The sequence below is a fragment of the Leuresthes tenuis genome, unplaced genomic scaffold (genome assembly GCF_036924035.1).
Source record: "Leuresthes tenuis unplaced genomic scaffold, fLeuTen1.0.hap1 SCAF_14, whole genome shotgun sequence".
Taxonomy (NCBI): domain Eukaryota; kingdom Metazoa; phylum Chordata; class Actinopteri; order Atheriniformes; family Atherinopsidae; genus Leuresthes; species Leuresthes tenuis.
In genome coordinates this window covers 6,595,090-6,620,560 of record NW_027325368.1, presented here as the reverse complement: position 1 = coordinate 6,620,560, position 25,471 = coordinate 6,595,090, and the positions used below count along the sequence as shown (strand labels likewise).

At 39.4% G+C, this 25,471-nt stretch overlaps 1 protein-coding gene across 2 annotated transcripts in view; it reads right to left on the bottom strand.

Moving 5' to 3' along the window:
• cadm3 (cell adhesion molecule 3) overlaps nucleotides 1-25,471 on the bottom strand; it is a 105,916-nt gene that overhangs the window by 48,035 nt on the left and 32,410 nt on the right. For both annotated transcript variants that reach the window (XM_072363687.1, XM_072363688.1), the window contains exon 3: nucleotides 15,743-15,892. In XM_072363687.1, coding sequence (XP_072219788.1) covers nucleotides 15,743-15,892 — 150 coding nt within the window. The remainder of the gene's footprint in view (nucleotides 1-15,742; nucleotides 15,893-25,471) is intronic.

The window sequence follows — 25,471 nt, the reverse complement described above, 5'->3', positions numbered from 1 at the left end:
ATTTTTCTCCTGAAGAAGTCGCTGGTGCTCTCAAGCTTATCAAATCATAATTAATCATTTGAATTTCATATATAATAAATTAAACAACATAGGTGTGCCAGTTTTCTTTGGCTTATACAGGTTTACATTGTTCATATGGAGAGAAAAACATTTTCTCCTACTAACAGAGAGTCTTGGATGCAGGAGCAGCTTCTTACATAGATGGTCAACTTGGATGTGGGTGGAGTTGGATGGTCTAACTCCACCATCCTGCTGAACGCAGCAAGAGGATGCACAATAGATCGTCCTGAAGTTTACATACTGAGGCCAAATTTCTGCAATTTTATGTGTATATGCTGAAACTTCTGGGTTTTTTAGCTCTATCAACAAATCTGAGATGAGATGTAAGATGTGTGAGTTATTTACATATAAAGTGCATGTTCTGTGTATTAGCAAGCAATTATTTTTGTTCTGCATCTGTTGCTGGTGAGTGTGGAGCCAGAGAGCAGTTCTTGTTGGAAACTCAAAACCAAGACTCAATGTTCCCGACAACATTCAAATGTTGATCTGGTCACAGGAGCTATTATTGGCCCCGCTCCCCCGTCAAATCCTCTTCCTGCTCCCTCAATCTTTCTCATGCTCTTTCAACTTCAAACATTCAGGGAGAAGGGGGTTCTCTCTCAACACATACTAAATGTGCATTCCTGTTTCATCTGAATACTTCCTCCTTATGTCTTTCCAACTAAGTTTCTACTCTGCCAAGAACTCTCTCAAATTCAAATTTGTTTTATTGGCACAAAAGGGCAGAAACCTGAGTTGCTGAGGCAAAGTACATCAGTTACAGACCAATATCTTTTTATATTTTACTCCCAACCTCTCCGGCTCTTCATCTTCCTCTTTGGTTCGGCATGAATTTCACTTCTCCCTCTGTCAATTCTTTTCCGAACAATTCCATTTTTCCTTCTTTCCTGCCTTGATCTTCTCGTGTTCCTGTCTCTACTTTCTCATCTTTCTTTCATCATTCAGCCCTTTTTCATTTTGTCTTACATTTCCAGCATTTTTCTCACCAAAATAGACCGCATCTCTTCTTCCTTCTTTTCCTCGCTCCCACACATGGCGCCTCCATCCTCCCATCTGTTTCTGAATATTCTCTCCAGCTCCCTAATTATCCTTCCTTTCCGACAGCTGATTAGGGTTCAGTGACCGCACGCTTCCCTTGATCATACCGTTCTCACTGATCTGAGAGCGTAAATTGATCCTGGATCAGTGCGCCAACTATGAAACGCTTGATAAACACACACCCGTGTGTTTTATCCACCTTTCCCTCCTTTTCCACCACCCCTTTCTCCCTGACTTGTCATGCTTTCAAACAGACCTGAAATATAAAAATCATTTTGAGATGGTAACATATATGAATGCAAAATTGATTAAAATAAAAGGGGAAATTGAGCATGATAAGCCAAACTTTGCCCACGGTGGTGCAAACTAAAGCAAGAAGGCATTAGTTCTACTTGAAACTTGAGAGAGAGATGTTCCCAGTGGTGTATCAGCTTAAAGCAACATGCCAATGACATCCTACCATGAAGTATTTACAGCAGCAAGAAACGTTCATTAGGGAATTTGGGACAATAACACTGACTGATGACAGTCCTGAAAAGCTAGATTATCTTGGAAAACCATTGCTTAGGCTGGATGGACACCCTGCTGCGAGAGGATTAACAAGAAACCGTGACAGAATAATCTGAAGTGCAAATTTCTTCTCATCTTTCCTCACCTTGATAAAAAAAGAAGAACCAGAGGAGGTAATTATCATGCCTGTCGCTTTCAGCTCTCTGCTTTTGGACATCTGCATGCCATGATATCAAATCATTTTATAAGTCAAAAGATCAGATTCATGCAGGGTAGAGTGAGGTCTTTTTTTTCCTAATTTCCCTTTATGCCCTGTGGTGTTTTGATCTGACTGGCTTTGATAGCCAGTGAGGTGTTAGGGTTCTTTTCATTATTTTATGTTTGTCAGGCAGACTGTCCCTATGTGGTTCAATCTCACTTGCATAAGAGGTCACTTTAAAGTCATACATGGAAATCACGTAGGCAACGAACCCCCTGACCTGAGAAAAAGAGAGTTGTCCTCCTCAACATTTCCCAATGAATAACATGCTTCGAATGTATTTGTGCTAAATAAAGACAGAAAACAGAGCCTTTTTAAGTTCTGAAAAATGAGGTCCCCCCTCACAATGGTTTGGTCCACCGTCTGCTATCCCTTCTCAGTAGGAGCTTCCCACTGCAAGTTTTTCAGAGGTGGCTGAGCAGCAGTAAGTAGCTGCTTTAACACAGATTAATGTAAAACAAAGAATGTATCGCACTTAGAGCAGCTGCACCTTCCTCAAGGTCTATTTACAATTCTAATCACCATAACTCACTAAGTGTTCATACAATTTAAGTGGTTTAGTGTTGGATATTTGGTTAAAGAGATGAGTTTTCACACCATAATACTCACAACATCCTTTTTTTTTTTTATTTTTTTTTTTTTACAAACCCTCTCATCCAATTTCAGGCCAAGTCTTTGCACATTACATTCTGCTTAGACTTAAATGAGCATATTGATACAGCCTTCATATTTCATATTTCTCTAATACATTTAATACTTGAACAAGGAGATGGTTTGCTTAAAAAAAAAAAAAACACAGCTATGAACAGTATCTGTCCAACTGTGACAAAAGCAGTGACAATGACGTTATAGACAATGACGTTATAAGCAATAACGTTATAAGCTTTAGATTAGCTGTAGGTCTTTCTAAACATATAGGCAATCTAAGGTCAGATATCTCTGGCTTTTGTACAAAGATAAGATAACCAGCAATAGAGTGGTATCAACCTTCACATCTAACACCTCCACTCCACAGGCTGTGGCTTGTAGCCCACTGTGGTCTCAGCTCTCTAGCTCATACTTAAAAAATGTAAAATTATCCTTTAATCCTATCTCTTGGCCCTGATTAAAACATTTTCCATGAAAATAATCCCTTCGTACTTTGAAATATCTGTATGTATAGTACAAATAGTCAAACTCTATACCTCCATCAATAGTATCATTATGCACACAGAATTTCCTCTTGGGATTAATAAATTATTTCTGAATCTACAAATGTGACAACTAATCCCTACTGCTAACATCGCCACTTGGTTGCAGCAACTCATCCCAAGAACTGTGAAGCTATTCTCTGCTGCGAGTTGTAATATATATATATAATATATACGCCTACCAAAGTCAACATACCAAAGTGGTCACGGACCTTATGCATCCCTTCCCACAATGTTAGAAATGTGACAGTAATAACACATTACAGGATGCGCTAATGGATGGTACATACTTCCTGTCGATTAAGTGGGTGATTTTAAAGTGCTGTGAGCATTGTTTGCTTTGATACAAGTAGAAATGGATGTGTGTTGTATGGGTTTATCCTTAAAGGTTGAGTGGGTAAATGCTAATTATATATTGTGTGTATATATATATATATATATAAGCATTGGCTTGGATACACTGGTGTGGTCCGATCTCATGAGAATATACAGCTATCACACATACAGGTCAATAACAAACTTAATTATAATTTCTTTTCCTTTTTTTGTTAGTTTGAAGCAGGGGTGCAGATATATTGGCATAACACTCATATCAGCTGATATTCAGCTTGGTGACTATTACCTATCTATCAGCAAATCAGATAACATCAACCGGTATTTATCTTTTATGTCCAGAATGTGTTGCATTTTTGGCCAGAAACTGACAAAATCATTTTACATTTAATTTTCTGGTTTGCAAAAAGAATTTTTTCGTTGAACCATCTAAGCACTGAAAAGTCATCAATTAGCCGATAATTTAACAGGCCAAAAAGTTTATTTAAACGTTTATTTATTTTTATCTTTTTACACCAACTAAGTTTTTTACATTATAAATTTTTGATACATTTGTATGAAATAATTTGTACTTATTCAAATAAAGTACATAGAAACAGTATACAGCCTTTTTGAAAAGGGTTCCAATATTTTCTATCTGAAACTGTAGAGCAAAATAATCTACTGGAATCTCTGCTCATGTCAGAGGCTGTTAAGAAACAAGACAGCCGACTTAAAAGCTGTTTCCTGCATCGAAGATCTGTGTCGTGTACTTTTCACAGAGTGACGGGTCCTCTAAGTCTATTAATAATAATTAAGTCTATTGATTCTTTCAGGGAAATATTGTCTCTATTTTCTTTTGTGACCTTCAACAACAAAATCACATGCAAACGTAATCTTTCGAATATTCTGAAACTACATTGGTGTTTTCCAAACCAATAAATGATGGAGAAATTACCTTTATTCGAGGCCTATCTGGGTCTTAGTGGCACATTCAAGGAAGATCTTGCAAATACCCCTTAGCATTGTAAAGGATGAGGATGAGCGGTGAAAACCACTTGATGTAGACACCAAAAATTACTCGAGTGCGCTATTAATTTTCTAAACAGTTTCTGGCTAAATGTGTTCGTCAGCTCTGATGTTTCTCAACCTAAAAGGTGACATCGGTTCCTTAGGTTTGGTGTGTACGATTCATCTCTGATTAATCTTCTGTTAATGATGTTTTCTGCAGCATATGAAAATGTGTGTGATCATAGTAAGATGATTAAAAGAGATTTTCACAGGAAGTTTTCTTAACACGTAGCTGTTGGGCCCGCTGGTTTATGGTTTAAGTGTGTGATTAATTGCAGAACTAAAGGAAAAAGACTTGCGCTACTTGCAAATTGTGACATAAAGGGTAAGAACTTGATGATCACAACTGTGATGCAGTCTTTTATTTATAGTTCTGTGGTCCAGTGTTTCAGCTCAACCTGAGAAAGGTCACAAGTGCCAAAATGTCAGTTCTTTGAACTAAAAACGAGACCGCCCCCCCCTTCCGTTTTCCAAGAAACAAATGGGTAGTAATGAGGCTGAAACAATGCTTGTGTGTGTGAGTGAGTGTGTGAACTGCTTTAAGTTTGTTTTACTAATTTTTTTTTCTAATTTCCACAGCTGTGGAAGCCAATTTCGAATAACACATTTTGAGACTTCACAACCGTCTCTTTAACTTTGAATTCTCTGCACACATTTCTCTTTCTAGTCCTCGCTCTCATCTTCAAAGTGATTATTTTAACATTAAAAAAAATATTAAGTAATACTCGATTTAAAAATCTCGACTGCAGCCTTTCAGTCCTGGTATGGTTGTTGTTAATGCACTCTCGAGAGATTTTCCAGACGCTGGCAAACTCTGACTAATGTGATGTGTATCAATAACCTTTCAACAGATGTGAAAAAAACATCTCATTCCCTGCATTAGGAATAGCACATTGGACTGTGTTGTAGGCAGTTTGTCTGCTGAGCCCTGCTAAGCCAATACCATTCATTTCAACGGTTTCTATGTTAATTTCATTCAAAACTGCTTAATACCTTGTACTTAAGAATTGCTTAGGGTTAGAGATGAAATGATTAAGATACAGTCAGTTGCAGTCACTGCTACAGTTGAAGTCTGCCTACTCCATCGCCTCCGTCTAGGAAAGAGCCTTCCCGTCTGGTTTGTGAATCACCGGAGAGCCATTATCTTGTTAAATTGCACCAAGGCAGATGATAGCCTGTCTGATGTCTGCTTATATGCTTTTATGGAAAGGAAGGAAACCACACAACAAATAAATAAAATTACAGATGGACCAAGAGCAAATACGCAATTTTCCTGGGAAGAAAATTTGTTTGCAAAACCTTAAACTGCCCTGCTGGGCAACGTTTATACCGTCTGCATCCTGGAAATATGTGAAGGTTAAAGTCTACACTTCATCACTTAAAACTTTACGGTCACTGTATTAAAGGAGGAGAGATTTAGTAAGAGTATTAGAAATAGCTGGAAACATGATGCAATTACACGCTGAACAAGTGAATGAAAAAAGGCAGCTGAGTCAGACACATTTGTTTTTCCAACAAATTTTTCCAACAAATAACCTTATTTTTAAAAAATTCCCAAGATTTAATCTTTTAATCACAAGAAACCAACAACTCCGTATTAATCCTGATTTCTGTGGCTGAAAGCTAATCGTTGCCTCACAAGTAAATATAGTGTCCAATTTGCTCTGCTGTCAGTCCCTTCAAGGTGGATGAAACTAAATCCATGGTTCTGTGTCCAAGTCACGCGATATACATTCTAGATTTTGTACTAATTTCATAAAATCCTTTTTGAGATGCTGTTAGTCTGACCATTTAAGCTCACTTGTGGTTGTAAAGTGCCACTAATCTCTATCACACTGATGTGTGGTTTGTCAAGACATTTGTAAGTTATGCAACATTGTTAAAAATACAGAGATCTCAAGCATCCAGAGGGATGTGGGTTCACATTTAAAACCTGGGTTCATTAAACAGTAATTGGACCATTAGTAGCTAGCTAACTGACTCATTAAATAATTAGTTAAATGTCTCACTTGATGGAACAAAGTGCAACTTTGTCTACCACAGTGAAAAAAGTGACTTCATCAAAAATATACAAACAAAACAGGACTTTTTATGTCTTATGGGAAAGCAAACTTAAAATGTTGTGTTTTGGAAAAAAAAAAACAAATATAAGCATCTATAGGATATAATCTGAGCCACAATTAAACAAAGTCTCCCAAGGATCACGGATAAAGACACTAACTGAAAGCAGCTGAAAGTGAGAGATTGATCTGAGATGCAGAACTTCCTTTAATGTAGTGAAAAGTTCAAATAAAAAGTGCTTGATGACTAAAAGTGAGCTTCCTGTTCACAGATTTGCTGCTATAATTTTCACATTTAAAAAAAATTTCGGTTCTGTCTCGTGAAGGAGGGTATTATAGGTTGTGTTCTCATCGGCCAGCTACGTTCAGGCTGGATGTGAAATGTGGCCCAAATCCGATTTTTTTTTGTTCGTATGTGACTCGGATCGGATTTTTTTTTCCCGACAGTCTGAAGTCACGTGGAATCCCATTTGTTCAATTCCGATTTGACCCACTTCATGAATACAGATGGGATCGTTTGCAATGAGACCTCAGTATGTACGGTCAAATCAGAATCCACGTGACTTCCACGTCACTCTCGATCAATGTTCGTCACAATTCTGTGCAGTCACCAAATGTCTGCGTGTCTTTTCTAAGCATGATAACACGATGGATGAGAGCGCAGGCGAAATAACACAAAGTTCATAACCAGAAACCATGACTTGTCCTGTTATTCACAGCCTTGTTCAAAACAACCGGCTGGAATGTCAGTTCTTCAGCTTCTCCAGGATAATCTTCCAGCACAGAGCTGGGTTCAGGATGGCTGCACAGAAGCACCTGAGTGCTGAGATTCAATACTAATGAATGAAAAAGAATCTTACCTTGTGTTATAATTGTCAGCTCTGATAAATAACCAGAAGCGGTGGGGGAATAATTTAAAGTCTTATCATTTGCTTCATATTGGCTCTATTATCTTATCCATCCAAAAGTAAACGGCCAGGAGGGATGCAATGATATTACATCTGAGAGCAGAAATAACGAAAAATTAAGCAGCTGAAGTGTTGTAAAAAAAGACAGTTTAAAATGAGCCACAATAATTGACAGAGAGCTAATCAAATAGGCCACTCTAATAGCATTCTAATATCACTTTATAAAAAGTTATGGCATTGAGCTCACTTCAGTTTTATTAAAAACACCTGTTTTCATTTTATTTGTTAATTAAAATTGTTTTCAGAGAGACTTCTCTCTCAGTTACACAATTTTAAGCCTGCGTGTGTTGGATTGTGGTAGAGATACAGCCCGTCAGTCAGGAAGCTCCTGAATTTGCCTCCTTCCCTCACAATATGAAAAATATACATAAGTCACTCGGATTTATTTGAGATTTTTCAATTACTTTGCAAGTCTGGCTATTCCTGCAAGTTCATCTAAATACCTGCAGTATATCAAAATGTGTGGTATGACATGACACTGATGTTTAATTCTTTTTAAGTTATTTTAAAGACTTACTGTTGGAATCTCAGACAGTCTTCAAAGATGTCCCCTACAGCACATGCTAAAGTTATTTTAAACGATGGGCGTTGACTAAAAGTAAAGCATGTTCAATTTATTTCTGTCTATTGGTCTTGATCTCAGCATTTTGGTTTTTCCGTTTCTTTGTCTCTCCGTCTCTCTCTCTCTGGCTGTGTCCCGGTAGCCCAGCATCAATGGAGGAACCCACCTGTTTTAATACTTCACTTGCTGTCTAATCTCCTCTATTAGCAGGTCTTTTTTCTACCCTCATACTCCCATCCATCCACTCCCAACCATTTCCTCCAGGGTATCTAGGTGCCTGTAAAAGTATCTTAGAATAAATTATCTAGAATTAAAGCCTCAAACTGTATTAAAACATCCTGTTTTGGCCTCGGTTATTAGATCAGTCCTTTCTGCCATGATGTGACATGGTCCTCTACACTAGATGCTCATGCAGATTATTATGGGACAGGATTAGCATAAAAAGCATTCTTTTTCGGTCACTGCATCTGGTTTAATAAACACGACTGGGTTTTATGTCCCATAACAATTAATTTCCTGTATTGCTTCACCTTTATAGTTGCAGAACTCTCATTATCCCTGTTCCATTGGAACTAGACTGGTTTCATAATTTTTGACTCTTTAACTTTTAACTCTATTAACTGTCATGTGCCTTCGGAAAGGTTTCTCACATATGGCCACATGCTGTTCCCTTATCTCTCTGAGCTGCCTCTCATCTTTGAAAAGCAGGGTTAAACTTAACTGATATCAAGGACTTGGTCTGCCTCATAAAAGCCAGCTTGGTTTTTTGACCTGCCATGGAGAATTAGATTGAACTTATGTGACCTTGTGATTATGCCAGTAAGAACAACATCTCATATATCACAGTACTGGCTTGGAATTGCATTATATTTCACATTATTTGTAGTCAATGTACTTTATAATAAACTCAATCTAAGGTCTTGTTCCCCATTTATTTCCTCGCCTTATTTTACTTCTTCTCTCTTTAGTGTCTAATCCGTTTTCATACTTTTACGATCGTCTGATGTTCTTTTGTTAAGCTTAATGATGATGATATAATACTCTTCTACCAAAGTATGTGCTGGATCTCCGCGACATTTTTTTGATGGAGATAATGTTCAAAGTAGTGTAATTATAGGTAAAATCTATCCTTCAGTTCACGATTATCCCCTTTTCTCTTTGTCCTTCAGTTCCCACTCTGCCGTGTGGTGACCACTGTGAGGAACTGTCACTCATCACTTTCTTCTTCCATCTCCCACCATGCCGTTCATCCACTCCTCAGCCTGAGGCACGCTGAGCCGTGTTGCAACGCGATGGTAAGGAGTTCTGATTTCTCTCATTCTCCCTCTCCTTCTCTTTCACTCCCCTCTTCAATCAACTCTTTTATTTTCTTTCCCTTTTCATCCCCGCTCTGGTATATCTTTCTTACCCTCACTTCTCTGTGTCCTACTGTCTCAGCTCTGAAGCACACTGTCTGGGCTTTGGTGCTCGGGCCAAGTGCATAGATGACTTGCTGCTCTGTCTCGATCTATCACTTCCAAAGTGGAGCAGTGAGGAATTTTCAGTCTCTCGTTTTACTCCATCATGCCTGAGTTTTTAGAGCTGCCATCCTTTTATTTAACCCTCCTGATCTGTGGGTCCCCCCCCCCTTTAAAAAATTACAAATTACCACTGAGCATCTTTTCACAGTCGTGTGGGAGACAGCAACATTTTACATTTAGAGATGCAGATGGATTCAAATTCAAAAGAAACAAGAGTGAACATTTGTTTAATTCTTTTAAGACCATCCTACTTCTGAAAGTTAGAGTTGCAGTAATCATCATCTCTTAGTTTCACAGTATATAAAATTACAGCACGGAAGAAACCATGGATGGATGGGTGATGAAGACTCTCATAATTATCACTTCTTCCCAGTTCTGAAGAACAATTCAGCTGCTTCCAGCTTGATTTTAGAGGCCACAGCCTTATTGTTGAGTCAGGTTTTCAACAGAAACTTGAAAACTCTTGCTTTACGCTAGATGTCCAGCATCGAACTGCAATTAGACAAAGTTAAATTGTCACATACTGCCTTTAAGAGGTCAAATTTGACCTCAAAATGGGATAACTTATGATAAACTACGTCTTCTTTGCTTGAGGACAAATATTTGTCTGAAGTCCCTATCCACTCCAATCTTATAGAAAACAAACCTATTTGTTTGTTTGGGACTGCTTACATGTAAAAACATGTTATCCAGTGAGTCTTGCTTGGTGCTGCTCTCCCATACAGTGTAAAGTGCTTTAAGGGTTACTGAGTGCATTTAAAATCCAAAAGGAGATTGGCATGACAGGGCACAGATGTACCAACAATCACAAAGGAGGCACAGCCTTAGCACTGGCTGCTCTGAACAGAGTTGTGAGGACTTGATTGTGAAGGGTGCCGATGTACTTTATTGCTGTGCTATTTTGATCACAGCACGTCAAAGGGGCTTTTTCTACCAAAGCGGCTCCAGTGTTTGTTTGTAGCCAGAACTTAGAACCAGTTATTTTAGCTTCCACCACCAACACACTGGCTCAAGCAGGCGAGCAGTTTGTTTATTTAGCACCTTTCACAGATAAAAATCGTAAAGTGCTTCACAATAAAACACAAATAAAAACTAATTAAACTCAAGTAAATCATATGAATCAATAAAAGAGCAAAAGAAACACAATAAACCCCTCATCTAACCTAAAAGTTTGTTTAAACAGCGAAGTCTTCAGCTGCTTTTTAAACACATCGACAGATTTTAGGCAGCACAACGACAGCAGGAGCGCGTTCCTGCACAATCCTGGTGCCACTGCTTGAAAGGAGTGGTCCCTTCTAGTCCTAAAACAGGTGCGGGGAACCACTGGTGACCTCTCATTTGATCTGATCCGATGACCTCAGACTATGGGTGAGAGCATGTAGGTGAATCAGGTCAGAGATATAAGAAGGAGCTTGACCATGCAAAACGCTATAAGTAAGTGCCAAAATTTTAAATAAACCCTAAAATGAATCAGTAGCCAGTGTAGAGATGTTAAAGCAGGAGTAATGTGCTCTCTCTTTTACTTGTGCGAGTTAAGGAGTTCTCAACCACCATAAGAGCTTCTTATTAAAACATAAAGAAAGACTATTAAACAGTCAAAAAGAGATTAAATAAAAGCATGTAAAACAATTTCCAATTCAGCCTTTGACACAAAATTTCTGATTTAGGACATGTTTCTCAGGAGGAAAAAGGATTTTCTGATCAATTGTTTACAGTGATGCTCCAGAGACGATGCTGAATCATGAAATGACCCCTAATTCCAAAGGCTTGTCTGAACAAAAGAGCCTGGGGCAGATTTCACTTTATTTGAGGCATAATGTTTCCAGGGAGAATGATCAGTACTTCTGTCTTGTCTGTGTTTAGCTGCACATATTAATTGCTGAGTTGATGTTGGTCGAACAGTTTATCAAGGTTTCTGTAGAATGCGAAACCCTGACTGAACTTTGTCTAAAATTGTATGTTGATCTAAAGAAGAAGTAAGTTGCTCTGCAACACATTTTTGAAAAGAAGGAGAGTTCAAATATAGGCCTGTAATTCTCGTGAGGTCACAGAGACCAACCAGACCAAGTAAAATGCTGTGACCACCATGTTTAAAATCCCGAGCAGGTGTAGCATCTAGCCTGCTTAATTCAGGAGACAGCAGAAAGAAAACAAGGCTCCAACATGGATGCCCATGGCCAAGTTTCTGTGAGTAAAAAGTCATAAATCCATAAAGTTCAGTTCACTGGAAGCAGGTGGTGGTATATAAGATCAAATTTAGAACTTTCACTCAGAAGAATATCTGTTCTGTTTTTCCATTTTCTTTGTAGACTTTGTTTCATTTCAAGATGCAATTTGGTGAGTCATGGCAGCAAGCCTAGTACAGAAAAATTAAGGTCCTTTCACAATATTAACCACATGGTGAAGTGTTCAGTTTTCCTCTGTTGCCGGGGTGACGGGTTCTGCTCCAGTATAGACCCGAGGAAACAACGGCATCCCACAGATTTAGTCTTTATTGTAATATCAGCATGTTTTGTGCCGTGGACCAGCATCGCTTTAATAGTCTCACTTTGATCTGTGACTGAGCATTAAAATGATTTTTTCAAAGACTCAAATTCATTTTGAAAGACTTTGTATTTGTGAAGGTGGACATCTTCTGACACTTTTAAAGATTTCCGTATCTTATTCATATCTGAATTAAGTATAAAAAAAAAATTTTAAAAAAAAACCCCTCCTCTTCCTTCTCCTTCTGTCTCCTCAACTACTTACAACTCCCACACTTTTTGTCTCCCACATCATCTTTAACTCTGCCCATCAATACCTCCATTCCTTCACCATCTTGCTACATGATCTTTTCACAAAGACAAGTATCATTTCATTATTTCTCTCTTCATCTGTGGCACCAAAAAAGAGAGGAATTTGATCAAGAGTTCAATTCAGGGCTCACTCCATCCTCTGGATATTCTTCCCTCTCTCTATCTCAGGTCCCCGCTTTACAAAAAACATAATTTGCAGCACATGTTGGTTAAATTGCTATGGGGAGCACCTTCTACATTTTGCTCTCTCCTCCTCATATTTTCCTTTCCCCCACCTCCATCTTCTTCAGTACTCATCTCAACTTCCTCCAAAGTAGAGTGTACAGTAAGTGTTGTATCATAGCGAGAAGAACCTCATTTTCTAAATCTTTTCTCTCCACTTCGGTTGAAGCTCCATCTGGAGTAACGACTTGCTGGTCTCTCAATTTGTCCGTCCCTCCCTCATTCTCTATCATTTTTCTCTCTTCTCCAAATTGTCTATTGCAACAGTGTTGGCACTCTGCAGGGAAAACTTCTCAGTCTGCATTCAACTCCATTCTCGCGATTCTCGGCATCCCTCAATTGCCGGACTTCTGCTGTTAAGTGTTGCATTAGTGCACATGGGGAGACTTTCAAGCTCTCTCATCTCCCGTGATTCTAATGCTCTAATGATCCCATCGCTTTTTCCATCCATCTGTATCCCTCTCTTCTATTTTCACTCCCAACTACAAAGTCTGTTGTGCAATGCTGAACCACAGAAAATGTTACTTTAACTTATCAGACTTTCGGTCTGCTTTAGACCTTCATGGCTTTATACATTTTGCTGTGTTTTCTTAAAACTCTTTCTTAATTCAACCATTGCATTTGTTTCCTTCCTTCTGGCCGCATATAATAATCCAGAAACATATTTTTAGATTTCTCTCAGTTGCCTAAAGTCTTTATTTGCTGCCTTTTCACTTAAACAAAGATTCTGCCCGTTTACACACAAAGTAATTATTAGTGCCTTGTTCGACAACCGTGCAGCAGAAAACATCATTAATGGAAAATCATTGCTTGAAAATTACAGTCATATGGAACTAATAGGCATTAGCAAATATGTTTAAAACATAAGCCCTTTTTAACTTTTGATTAACATAGACTCAATTTACATCTAGTTACTGCATGCATCTTAGGCAGATCAGACAGCAGCACGAGACTTAAAAAAGTGCTCATACTTCAACTTCTAAAGGCATTTCAGAAACCTGTAGAAAATATGTAAAAGCAGCCATCTCTTCAAGACTTTTTCTCCCTTTAAGTGTAATCAAGAACACTGTGATAACTCAACTCATGAAGCAGCTTAATTACAGTAAGAATTGCAAGATGAGCATCACAAGAGCGTTATTCCAGGCTCCAGTATGTGTTTGTAAACCAAGATAATGCAGTTGGAAGTTGAGTTTTTCCATTTACTCTATGTATTATTTCCATGAGGCTCAAACCAGTGTTTAGTGTTTGCTCCACAGATTCAGTCCTAGACCCAGAAGTTAAAGATGTAGCAGGTACACAGAAGAAGAAGAGATCGGTAACAACAGAGAATAACCCCAAGCGATGGAGTGAATATTACTTTTTTTAGATAAAGCTAATGGCACATACAAAGTTTACAGAGCTATGAAAACGTCCAACTTCTGCTCGATGTGGCACTGACCCGCTGCATTGCTTGTAAATAGTTTTGGTCTGAGACATAATAAGTCATCCGGAATAAACCAAATATCAACATCTTGAAAGTGAGCGTACAGTCAGTCACTTGTCGTTGCGTAGTTGGACAACCGATCAATAAATCGACTCCCCTCGCTTGCTTGTACGGAGATGAGAAGAATAATCTAATTAAGTGGCCAAGCCAAGCCATAGCTCGACTTACTGTGATGGTAACAAATGATGGCTTCTGAAGTGTTTAGCTTGGATGCTGCTATGACATCTGTTATAAAAGAACTAGTAAGTACTAAAATAAGATAAACCTTTATTAGTCCCACAATGGGGAAATTCATATTGTTGTATCATCAGATACATTGTAGCAGGAAAGAGGCAAATGGGAATCAAGATAGAAAGCCATGAGGGTAATACAATATATACAAGGAGTATTTACAATATTATGAGCACTATGTATGGACGATAATATAGAGGAGTATATGGTATGTACATAAACAGTATGAGTGCCAACAGTATGCATATAAACATACAGTATATATAAACAGTATAGATATATATATATATCTGTAAAGTGCAGTTAGTGAATGAATGAGTTTAATTTTAGGGGGTGAGGGTACTGGGAGCAGAGCTGATTGTACAGTCTGACTGGGGCCTGAACAAAGGACTTGCAATACCTGCCCTTCACACACTTAGGGTGAAGTAGCCTATCACTATCACTGAAGGAACTGGTCAATGATCTCAGACTGTCCTTGAGAGTGGAGCTCGTTTATCCGAGTGAGGAATGACAATGACGACTTTTCTCTGTGGAAAATATGTTTTCAGGCTTCTCCCAACTGGTTTTAAATGGTAAATGGACATGTACTTGTATAGCGCTTTTCTAGTCTAACTGACCACTCATAGCGCTTCACTACATGCTGCATTCACCCCACTCACACAGCACGTCTTAAGATTCATAACTACGTGCTTTCTAATCATTCACACACACACACACATTCATACCCCCAATGCCCCCAATGATAAACTGGGGGGGCAACGTGGGGTTCAGTGTCTTGCCCAAGGACGCTTCGACACGTATCCTGCTCTTCCACCTGAGCTACAGCCGCCCACTTTAAGAAGTTAAGATTTTATCAATTGTTGCCAAACCATTGATCTGTGTGGCTAATGCTGGTAATACATGCTCAATCACCTGCCAAGTATTATTCTAAGAATCCCTGCCCTCTTCCAAACACTTTGCAGCACTGACTTCACAGATGGCCCTTAGTAGTAACAACCCATCTGGCATGTCACGTTATGTGTTCACCATATCTAAACTGAAAGCAACCACTGTTCTCTTTGTCACTTGAAACAGAAGGGGGATGTACAAATCTATTGTACTGAAATGACCCCCGAACAGAACAGCCTTTTCACAATCTGTGTGTGGGTGAAAAACCTTTTTGTCATCCTTCCAGTTTATAAAAATAAGTCATGAGAGGGGACTTACTTCTCAGATGTTAATACTAATTGTTTACCATTGAAAATAAGAGTTCTCATGTTATCATGTTATTTAACATATGCTGGCTTGTAGGGCAAAACAGGAAGCATTGACCATTTTTAGGTATTTGACCAAAACTTTGACATTTTTTTCCAATTTCTCACACAAAAATTAAACCAGTTGTGATTAAATCCCCCTGCTACCAAACTATTTGAAAAACATCTTGCAAGATATTGATGGAAGCCATCCATCACTCGCTCTTACCTCTCTTCTCTCCAAAGTACAGCGTCTGCTGTGCCGTGTTGGACCATTGCAGTGAGGAGTTGTCACTCGCCGCCACCCGGCAGGTCAGTGTCACCTTGCCCCCAACGGAGACCGTCTCATCTGAGGTCACAGGCTGCAAGGGGTCGTCGCCTAGGTAACAGCGGAGAGAGGGGGGAGATTTCATAAGACGGAGTGAAAAAGATGCAACAAGGAAAAGTCAGAGAAAACATTGTGCTTCTATGAAGACACAAGCAAAACAGTAGCACACATCAACACACAAATCAGATAAACTCACAAAAGACATTACTTTCCTCAACCCCTCTTCTTTTCCTCCATCTCCCCCGCCCATCTCTTCCTCTGCTTGTCAGATTATCTATATATCTCTATCTGTCTTTCTGAGAGCACAGGCACAATTCGCACACTCACGGACATCCTGTCAGAGGGACAAAAAAAAAAGCTGACAAATGGCTATCTGGTTGTATGTCTGTGAGGCCAATGTAAGAGCAATGAGTCAGTAGCAGCCCTGGTATCCAGAGACCGCAAGACCTGAGGGACCGACAAAGATGAAGAGACTAAGGCAGACAGTGCCTTTCTCGACAGGTCATACAAAAACAAGAGCGCTAACTTATACCTCTAATGGCAACCTAACCGTTTTTTGTCTATATCTGAGGAGGTCTTTCACGACATGCATATGTATCGGTTGCTTCAGAACAAGCTCCAACGGGACAGGCATTATGGAAATGAGCAGGTTAGAGGAAAAGAGAATGAGAATACAAATGACCTGTCATAATGAAGGGATTCTAAAGGCTGGAGCTGAAACTGGAAAACCACTGATGAGTGACTGTCTGGGTGTGTAACAGTATTCAAATTGCCTCAAATTATGGTCTTTAACAGTGCTCCCTTGATAACGGGTGATGGTGCAGGCTAATTCTGCTCTGCATTCAGTGAGAATGGCAAATGATTTTGTGAATCAGAGCAAGAGATGTATACTAAAATATGCAGCCTCTTGTTATGGTGAGTAATGACAAACATGACCGCTGCTGCGTTTTTTGCCGTGTTAAGTTATTGAGGCCTTGAGTGCACCCGACCATGCTCTGCGCTCTCCCCCTTTCTGTTCGCTTCAAAACATGCCAATGCTCATTCAACCTAATCCCAAGCAAAACAAAAATATGCCATAACTGATGACAAGACCAAGTCAGTGGTGCAACATCTCATAAGAAGATATGCCTCAAAGTAATCCCCTAAAAACTGAAAATGCTGTGTGTATAAATAGTCTAATTGGAGCCAAATTGTTATGTGGGAGATAGGTCTATATACAGCGTGGGGTGTTATCACATCCTTGCACCACCAGTGGAATTGTTTTTCTTTTTTTTTTTCTGCACGAAGAACATCTGCTTAAGTGTGCGTCGGCAGAACTCCCATCAAGACATGAAAGAGGAAAGGAGGGGCACGTGAAAAGAGGGTGCAGAAGAGGAGGTGAGAAAACTAACTGCATGTAGCATCAAAAACACACATTTGCAGAACATGAGCCGAGAGCAGCCTGCAGGAACTGTGGACATATTTTAAAGCTGGAGAGCTGGTTCAGCATCAGAACACATCAATTATTAGAAAAGGAGAAAAAAAACTTAGATTTCCTCTGGGCTGTGAGGACTGAGAGCGATAACAGCTCTTAAGGTATGGCTGCTGCTTGCAACAGGATTCAAGAGACACTCAGACCTCCCCAGCCCTGCATGTCAGGAAGTCTCCAGTGCACTTGCTGGCGTTTTAATGCAGCTTTGACCTTGTGGTAAGTCTATCTAAGAACCATGATGGCCTGGGGCTGAGTTTGTGGTCAAGTGCAACGTGGATTAGTGTCTCCTTTAATAGCATCTTGGGCTAATTCTTGTGGCTGATCGCATGAGCTCCTCCACTTGGCATGGACACTTTGAGCAAATTGGCTGTCCCAGGGCATCACTCATCAAGCCAACCACAATTAGCTCCGACAAGTTACCCAAACTTATGTTGTGCATTTGGTTGCTGCAGAGTGCTGGCATTTCCCACCAAGAACAAGCTATGTGTGACATTTGTCCTGGTAAAACAATAGCAGGAGTCAAATTGGGACTCTTCAAGGAGGAGATGCGTATTTTTGAAAGTGGACACGTTTTAAAGAATCCTTTACATGAGTTCCAATTTCCACTTTTTATTATTAATAAAAATGAGTGAAAAAAAAGCACTTGATGTGTTTTAAAGACGAGCTGAAGGTGGATGAATGACATTTTTGTCATATTTGAAGAAACCCTTCATTAAGCCCTGACAGTAATGCATGAGACAGATAATCTGTGGCCCCTTTCACGTGTGCCTTTTTAAACCAGGACCGATCCACCTTCTTTGCATCACACCTTCGTGTCATGTTCCAAAGTACAAAAGGCAAAGCGCGGGGTCAAAGTTGATCTGTACTGATCCACCTGTGAGCTGCCACAGAAGATAGTGACAGCGGCTAAAACCGCCTTGTGTGTGCTTGAACACAACAAATCAGCAACGTGGACCTCGCCACTCTAGCCAAAGGGGCTGTCGTCACTCAGCTTATTTTGTAACGCTGGCTTTTTGTGTATGAGGACACAGCAATCTGTTTGGTTTGTGTGAATTATCAGAGGGAACAGGGACGGGTTAACGAGTTTTAACATTGTGTTTTGTTCAGCTATAAGATGCAACATATAGGTAAAAGTAAAGGAAAATTAGCTTCCCCTGACTTCTTCTGCCTCTTAATCGATCTACATTAAACAGCCAGTGACAGCCAGAGGAAGTCTCTAACTGCTGTCAATCACAGCCACTTCTACAGTTGCCATGGTGACAAAGCCTCCTCTACAGTGAGGAGGTGCTTTGGAGAAAGGGCTGAAGCACGGCAGAGAGGAAAGGGGGAAGGACCTGAAAGTTTTGTTTTCAGACTTATGTCAAAAGGAAATTTTCTTCATGAATTATCAATCATCTCATAGATGTTTCATCAAGCTCATCATCAGAGACTATGGAATCTGAAACTGGAAACCAGAACAATTAAACATTTGGTCTCTCATGAAGCTTATTCTTACAATAATGAATTATCTATTCCAGCCTCCCAGAGCGATAGAGGATGAATAAATGTTGCAGTATTTTGATATATGGTCATTCCAAGAGGTTTCGTTTGCACTTTAAATTACGAATATGGGGTAGTGGTTTCCTAACCAATTAAGGTGAGATCCAACACATTATGTGTAATAGTTTACATTAGTCCACAGAAGAAAACGTAGCAATTTCACAAAAAAATTAAAAATTACTATACTATACTACATTTCCCTGCTGTGGGAATATCTTTCCCTTTCTGGGCAAATAAAATCATTATACTGTATGACTATGTTTGCCTTTCAAATTTGAAACAAGCCTACATTTTGCATTACATTAAACTGTCCCACATGTGCAAAAAAAATGTAAAATGATTAAATTTTCAAATCCTCAAAAAACACAACATGCCTATGTTTTCCTTTTCAAGCTATAAAATGCTCACATTTTTCATTTTTTCATATCTTAGAAGTTCAGAAACACAGATAAAAGAGACCATAGGGGTTAGATTGTGTTATATTATAGACTGAGAAATGGATTCAAATCCTATTTGACCCAATATTGTTCAACCATTTTCCACAGTTCCACTTTGATGCGAGTTGTGGTTGATAATGATTAGGCAAAAAAACATAGTTAGGTTTAGATATTGATGAAAATTAGTCAGGGTTAGGGCTTAATATACAAATGCTTAGCCATATATATCAATATATAAAAGGTTAGAGTTTAAAATTTCCTTGAATGAATGCTTCCCTGTGTGAATTAACAGGCAAAGGAAATCATTATCATCTTAGTTATCTCATAATTGTTTTGCCTTTATTATGAATGTATCTGTTACAGGTTTTATTGTGTGACTCAGCTTCCCTTTAAGACTGGATGCAACTCAGATGTATTTCTCTTACAAGCTAGATGTAACATAACAGTTTCATATGACGTCATTATTTTTTCAGACATACAATAGAATTGTATTAATTGAATTGTTTTAATCTTAATTAACATTAGTAGTGACAATAATTTACAACAAGAGGCGCAGGTTTAAGCTATCAAATGCATGAGGCTGAGAAATAAAGCCTTAAGTGGTGTTAACGGGTTAAAGGTTCAAGATGTTGAGATCTGAAAGCAACAAGTTATTCATTACATCAGAGTGTCTTTGAGCAGTTGAACTTATGACCCATAGATTGAAGTGCGATCATAACCCAAACTTTCTGTATTAATTAATGCAATCTAATAAATAAAGGTTAATCTCACTTATGTGGCCATTATGACATAACTTGCTTTAATGACAATGAAGTGACATTTTACATCTTAAGGTCCACCAATGCTTAAAAACAATTTGATGTGGCACAGTGTCTCAGCACAGCAACTTTGTTAGCACTATCAGTCAAATATTAATCAAAGACAAGTTTGGTTTAATTAAGTTGGAGCACTGTGGGCGTAGAATTTAACTGCATCACGATCATTTATAAAACTATGAACAATATTTCAAATGGACTTAAGCTGTCAGTATTAGATTAGATGGGTGGGGTTAGCAGCAGTAATTAATATAAATGGGAGCCTGTGAGATTGCCAAATAAGTTAATAAAAAGTTTTTTTGCGGTTAGGAAACTTTATGATACATTCTAATATATAATGCTTACACCCAACCCATTCGCCGGTCAAAATTGGGTCACACAAGTGCTATAGAGTACGCTTACCACTAAAATATGGCCCCAGTAAGCCTCAGATATACATACAACTGTTCCGCTTATCTGTGAAGCTCCTTAACAGCTAAGTTAAAGGAGGGAAATGAAGTTCAGCCAGAGTTTAAACGGTTAAGTCAAGCTAAATACTCAAGCTGCAAAAATGAAATGTAAGACCTATCTATCCTTAGCAGATGCTAAGTTACACACTGTGACTTCTTTCTTCCCTCCTCATATCCACTCTTTCATTCCCACCCTGAGCTGTAAGCCAGAGGAAGACACGGGTATTTAAAGCAACACAATTTACACTCTCCGAGCCAGCAACAAGGTGAGACAATGTGGAGGTAGAAGGCTGACTGGGATATCAAATGAAATGAGGGAGGGGGGAGGACTGAGACAGGAAGATAAATGGATAAGGGTATCTAGAGGAGGCTGGGTGGCAAAAAATGAGGTGGGAAACTAAGTGTGTGAAAGAGTGACGGAAGAAGAGAAGCTGGTGAGACAACAGAGGCAGCATGAGGAGCTCAAGAGCTCCTCAATGATGAAAACAGAAAAAACCTGATTTCCACCACTTTTGTTTAGGAAAAAAGGATTATTATTTGTTTTCTCTCTGAGAGTGAAATGAGAAGATCACAGTCGGTATCACATCACCTACAGAGCTGCCGCAGTCCAGCTTATCAAAAACAGAAGCCAGCGACAAACACATCATCGTCTGTGTCACCAACATTCCGAATCAAGTTTAACCATCCATATTTATTTCCTTCTTTTCGTTGGTAAAAATATATTAAATCACATGGAGTTTGGAAAAGTTCCCCAGCTTGTTCATCTTCATGTTGATATGAAGTACAGGAAGCTGAACGATAGCTAAAAAGTTCCAGTGTGCAGAAATCGTGAGGATCTACTGGCAGAAAATGCAAAAACATTCATAAATATAGTTTCATTAGTGTAGAATCACATGAAAACAACAACTGGTGTGCTTTGTTTCTTCAAAATAACACATACAGTGGTGTTAGTTTGGATCAGCTGGAGCTCCAACCAGAACAACCACAGCTGCTGTGATTGGTTGCAGTGTCAGACAGGTGTCACAGATGTCCTTTGTGCACCTGCGCATACTTGTTTGCACACAAATATGCCATAAAGTCCTCCAAGGGGACTCTGGGGTAGTATTATATCATGAACAACTAGGCAGCCATGGAGGCAACAGTTGTCCATGTGCATGGCTACAACCAAGTCTAATTGGTCCCTTTGCCATGTCTGACAAAACACTCGAACAACCATGTGGAAACAAAGGCATACTAGTCTTAGAGAGACTAAAAACCTCTGTCCAACTTGTGATTCTGAAAATCAACACTCTTCAAAGGAAAATGCTGTAGTTTTTAATTAAAAACATTCTCCTGGCATATATACCAGATGCTTGATTGACATACAAAATGCATGAAAAATTTATGAGATTAGTAATGCTTTGTCAAAGATAGACATGAATATAGAAGCAGAAGTATCATTTTAATTATATATTGATTTTCATGGTTGAAGCTGTAGAAATCTGAAAATTAGCTGTTATTCTCTACAGTCATTTTGATCATTTTGAGGTTTGGATAGGTGGTAGGACATATATTTTCAGCTTTTAGACTATTTTCTCAATTTTTACAGACCATATTTTCTTTGGTTGGGAACCAAGACCTGATAGACCAATTTGTATTCCTAATCACAGACGTTTCATGGGATTTTGAATCGTATTGAGGCTATCAGTTGGTAGCAATACAGATTTTGAAATAAAAGAACAAGTCAGCAAACTTACTTAATGAACCAATTAACTGAAAATGCATCAACAGCTACTGGGATAAACAGACATTTTTTCAGATATTTTTCTTGATTTAACTCAAAAACAGCTTTTGTGCCCTCTTTCAATATTTAATAAAGATGCAATTTTATGTATGATTCAAATATTAATAATTGACCATGCAGCAGTTTGAGGTGTCCTTTATAATTAACAGATATGGTATCTCTTTTAGAGCTGCAGTTTGAAGTAAAAGTGCTTTAAAAGCAACTATTTTGCTGCAGTACCAAAACTTTCCCACCGGAGTAAACTGGCAGGAAGGCTGGTTTGTGGGGCCATGAGAAATCTTCTCAGTTCAACCATTTAACAACAGTTATTCTTCTTGTCACGGTGCAGGGAGGTTGACGAGACTGTGCCTTTGTGCCTGCAGAGGGACAAAATTAAGGACTCACCAATCTTATCTTGCAATCTATATCTGCAGAAGCTGCACTGACTGGAAAAATAAACTTCTCCTAAAATGACACCATTTTTGAATGCTATGATAATGTATCTGACAGAATTTATTGTGTAGATAAGAACAATGTAAAAAGGATCATCAGGTCCTGCATCACCGAAGCACTTAGCACACTGCTGTAAGATTATCCGTCCTCCTATTTCACCAAATAAGTGCATTTTCCCAAAAGTTTGAACCATTTCTTTATTAGAATACAGCTTCCTCTCTCTTCCTCTCATTTCTCTCCATAAAAAAAGGAACAGATATTCAATATGTCTAACCCTCCATCTGTCTCCCTCTATCTTTCCCCCTCCTTCACTCCATCTGCCCCAATCTTCTCCTCAAATTCCCCCCGTCCTCACTCACCTCTTTGCCCTTCTGTCCATCTTCCTCCCCCTTCTCCTCTGTTCTTGATCTACATTTTTCCCATCCTTAATTCCTTCATTCCTTCTTTTTTTTTTCTCTCAGGGTGGCTTTGCAGTGTTGCTCCTAATTAACTCAGGTTAATGAACTTTATTCATTGTAATACAATTGTGTATATGTGAATGTGTGGTTATGTGATGAGATTTTACATGTGTGGTGTGTATATTTGAGGATGCTTTTGTGTAACAGTGTGGTTTCTTTGCAGGGAGGTAATTATCTCACTGTGTGTCAGAGTTTGCGTGACTCTGTATGTGTGTGTGAGAGCCTCAAGAAGCTTATTATCAGTGTGTGTGTGGATTTCTAAGCATGAGAGTATGTTTTGTGTTCAAGCACAGTTGTATTTGTTTTTCCAGGAGGAATTTATACATTTGTGCACAAGTTTGGGGGTAAAAGTGTGTGTATCTGTGATTTATTAGATGGTTTTTATCTCCATGTGGCTGTGTGCTTGTGTGTATCTGCATGCTTTCGTACAGCAGCTGCAGAGAAGGGTGTGTGGCAGATGCAGTCCATGTGTCATGGTGTTGCTGATGCTGTACGCATTTCATGAGAAATTCAGCCAACATTGGTTGTGGTTTAATACTGCATGATATGATACAGGTCATTACGCACATACAGAGGCATCCTCTCACACGCACTGCAAGATTGACCCCCCCTTCCCCCTTCAGACTGTACACAGGAGTGTACACACATACACAAGCAGGATCATGTGCACACATCTTGCAAAAACAATGCTTATAAAAAAACATGATTTTTTTTTTCTAAATGTGTACAATATATTAGATCCGTTCCCACACATTAAACAAACGCTTGCACACACACTTTTACACAAAATGCACTGAGGACGCATTCACAAAGATATCCACATGCACACAAACACACACATCTTGATAAACACAGAGCAACCTCCCCCACACCATCCATCTATGCCCAGCTGTCCCTGACTACCACCCATCCCCCTGGGTAAGTGTGCGTGTGTGTGTGTGTGTATCTGTGAGTAAATGTGTGTGTGTGCCCCTCTGCCCACCTCTACTAACCACCAGTGCACCTCCTTCCCCAACTCTCTTCCTCTGTTTCATCCTTCTCTCCATCCGTTGACCCCCCCGTTGAAATTTACAACATGAGTGAAAAAAAAACCATCTACAATATATAACATTCTTTTTTCAAAGCATCAAGCTGCACTATTTTACCCTGAGACAAACATTTTTGGCTGGTGAAGTGCAGAGCGGGTGTTCTTAAAGGCTTTGTTTTCCTCCTGATTTTTGCAGCTTTGCAGATCTTTCAATGAAGGAACGGATGTTGCAATTCTCATTCAGAAGTCCTGTAATTGTCGTTTGGAGGCGCCAAACAAATTAATCGTAATCTTTTCGGGATAAGGGTTGGTGGAGTAAGTGAAGGGGGGTTGCTGGGTGGGATTGGAGTGTGTATTTGGGATTTAGGAACCCCTGCCTGCAAACTTAGCACAAACAAACTCCTTAACCTCTAGTTTTTACGCCATCCCGCCTTTTTCCTGATGGCTGAGGGTTACCAGAGAATTCTGTGAGCCCACAAGACCCCCCACCCTCTCCAATCAAAGTCCCCTCCAACCACCTCCAGAACTCTGCCACCCCACCCTTCCTCTGCTGCTTGTCAAACATAGTTAGTCTGAGCTCAGACAATCCCCCTCCTCATTCTCATCCTCCACAAGCTAGATCGCCCCCACCACCAACAACACACCATCAGCATCACAGCCCAGCAGAGTGTCTGCAGCAGCAGAGAGGCGCCAAGTCGGGCGCCCCACCCTGCCACTGGAACAGCGCTATGAGAAAGAAAGAGGAGCGCAGGGTTACAGGAGGAGGGAGAGGGGTGCAGCTTGAAGAAAAGGGCAGCAACATCACTGCTGACAATAGAGAAAGAATAATGATTTGCCAGGAAGAGAGAGATTTGTGTGAGAGAGCAGGAGAAAGATGGAAAAAAGCACTGGGCAAAACAGAGGGAAAGAGAATTAAAGAGAGAAGGAGCGAGTGAGAGGTGAACGAAGGACATGGCAGAAATAAGCATATACAGATAGATGAGAGCAATGAGGATTTATGACAGGGTGACTTAGAAAGGGGCTAAAAGACTGAGAGAACAAAAAAAAACCATGAGAGCAAAATGAAAGGAAATAGAGCACAGCAGAAGGTGAGAAACGAGACAGAGGGACAGAAAAGAGAGTACAGACATGCTGACATTGTAAGGTAGAGAGAAAGCAACAATGAGAACTGGTAAGATTTAAAGATCGGTTGGAATATTTTCACTCAGTCCTAATACAC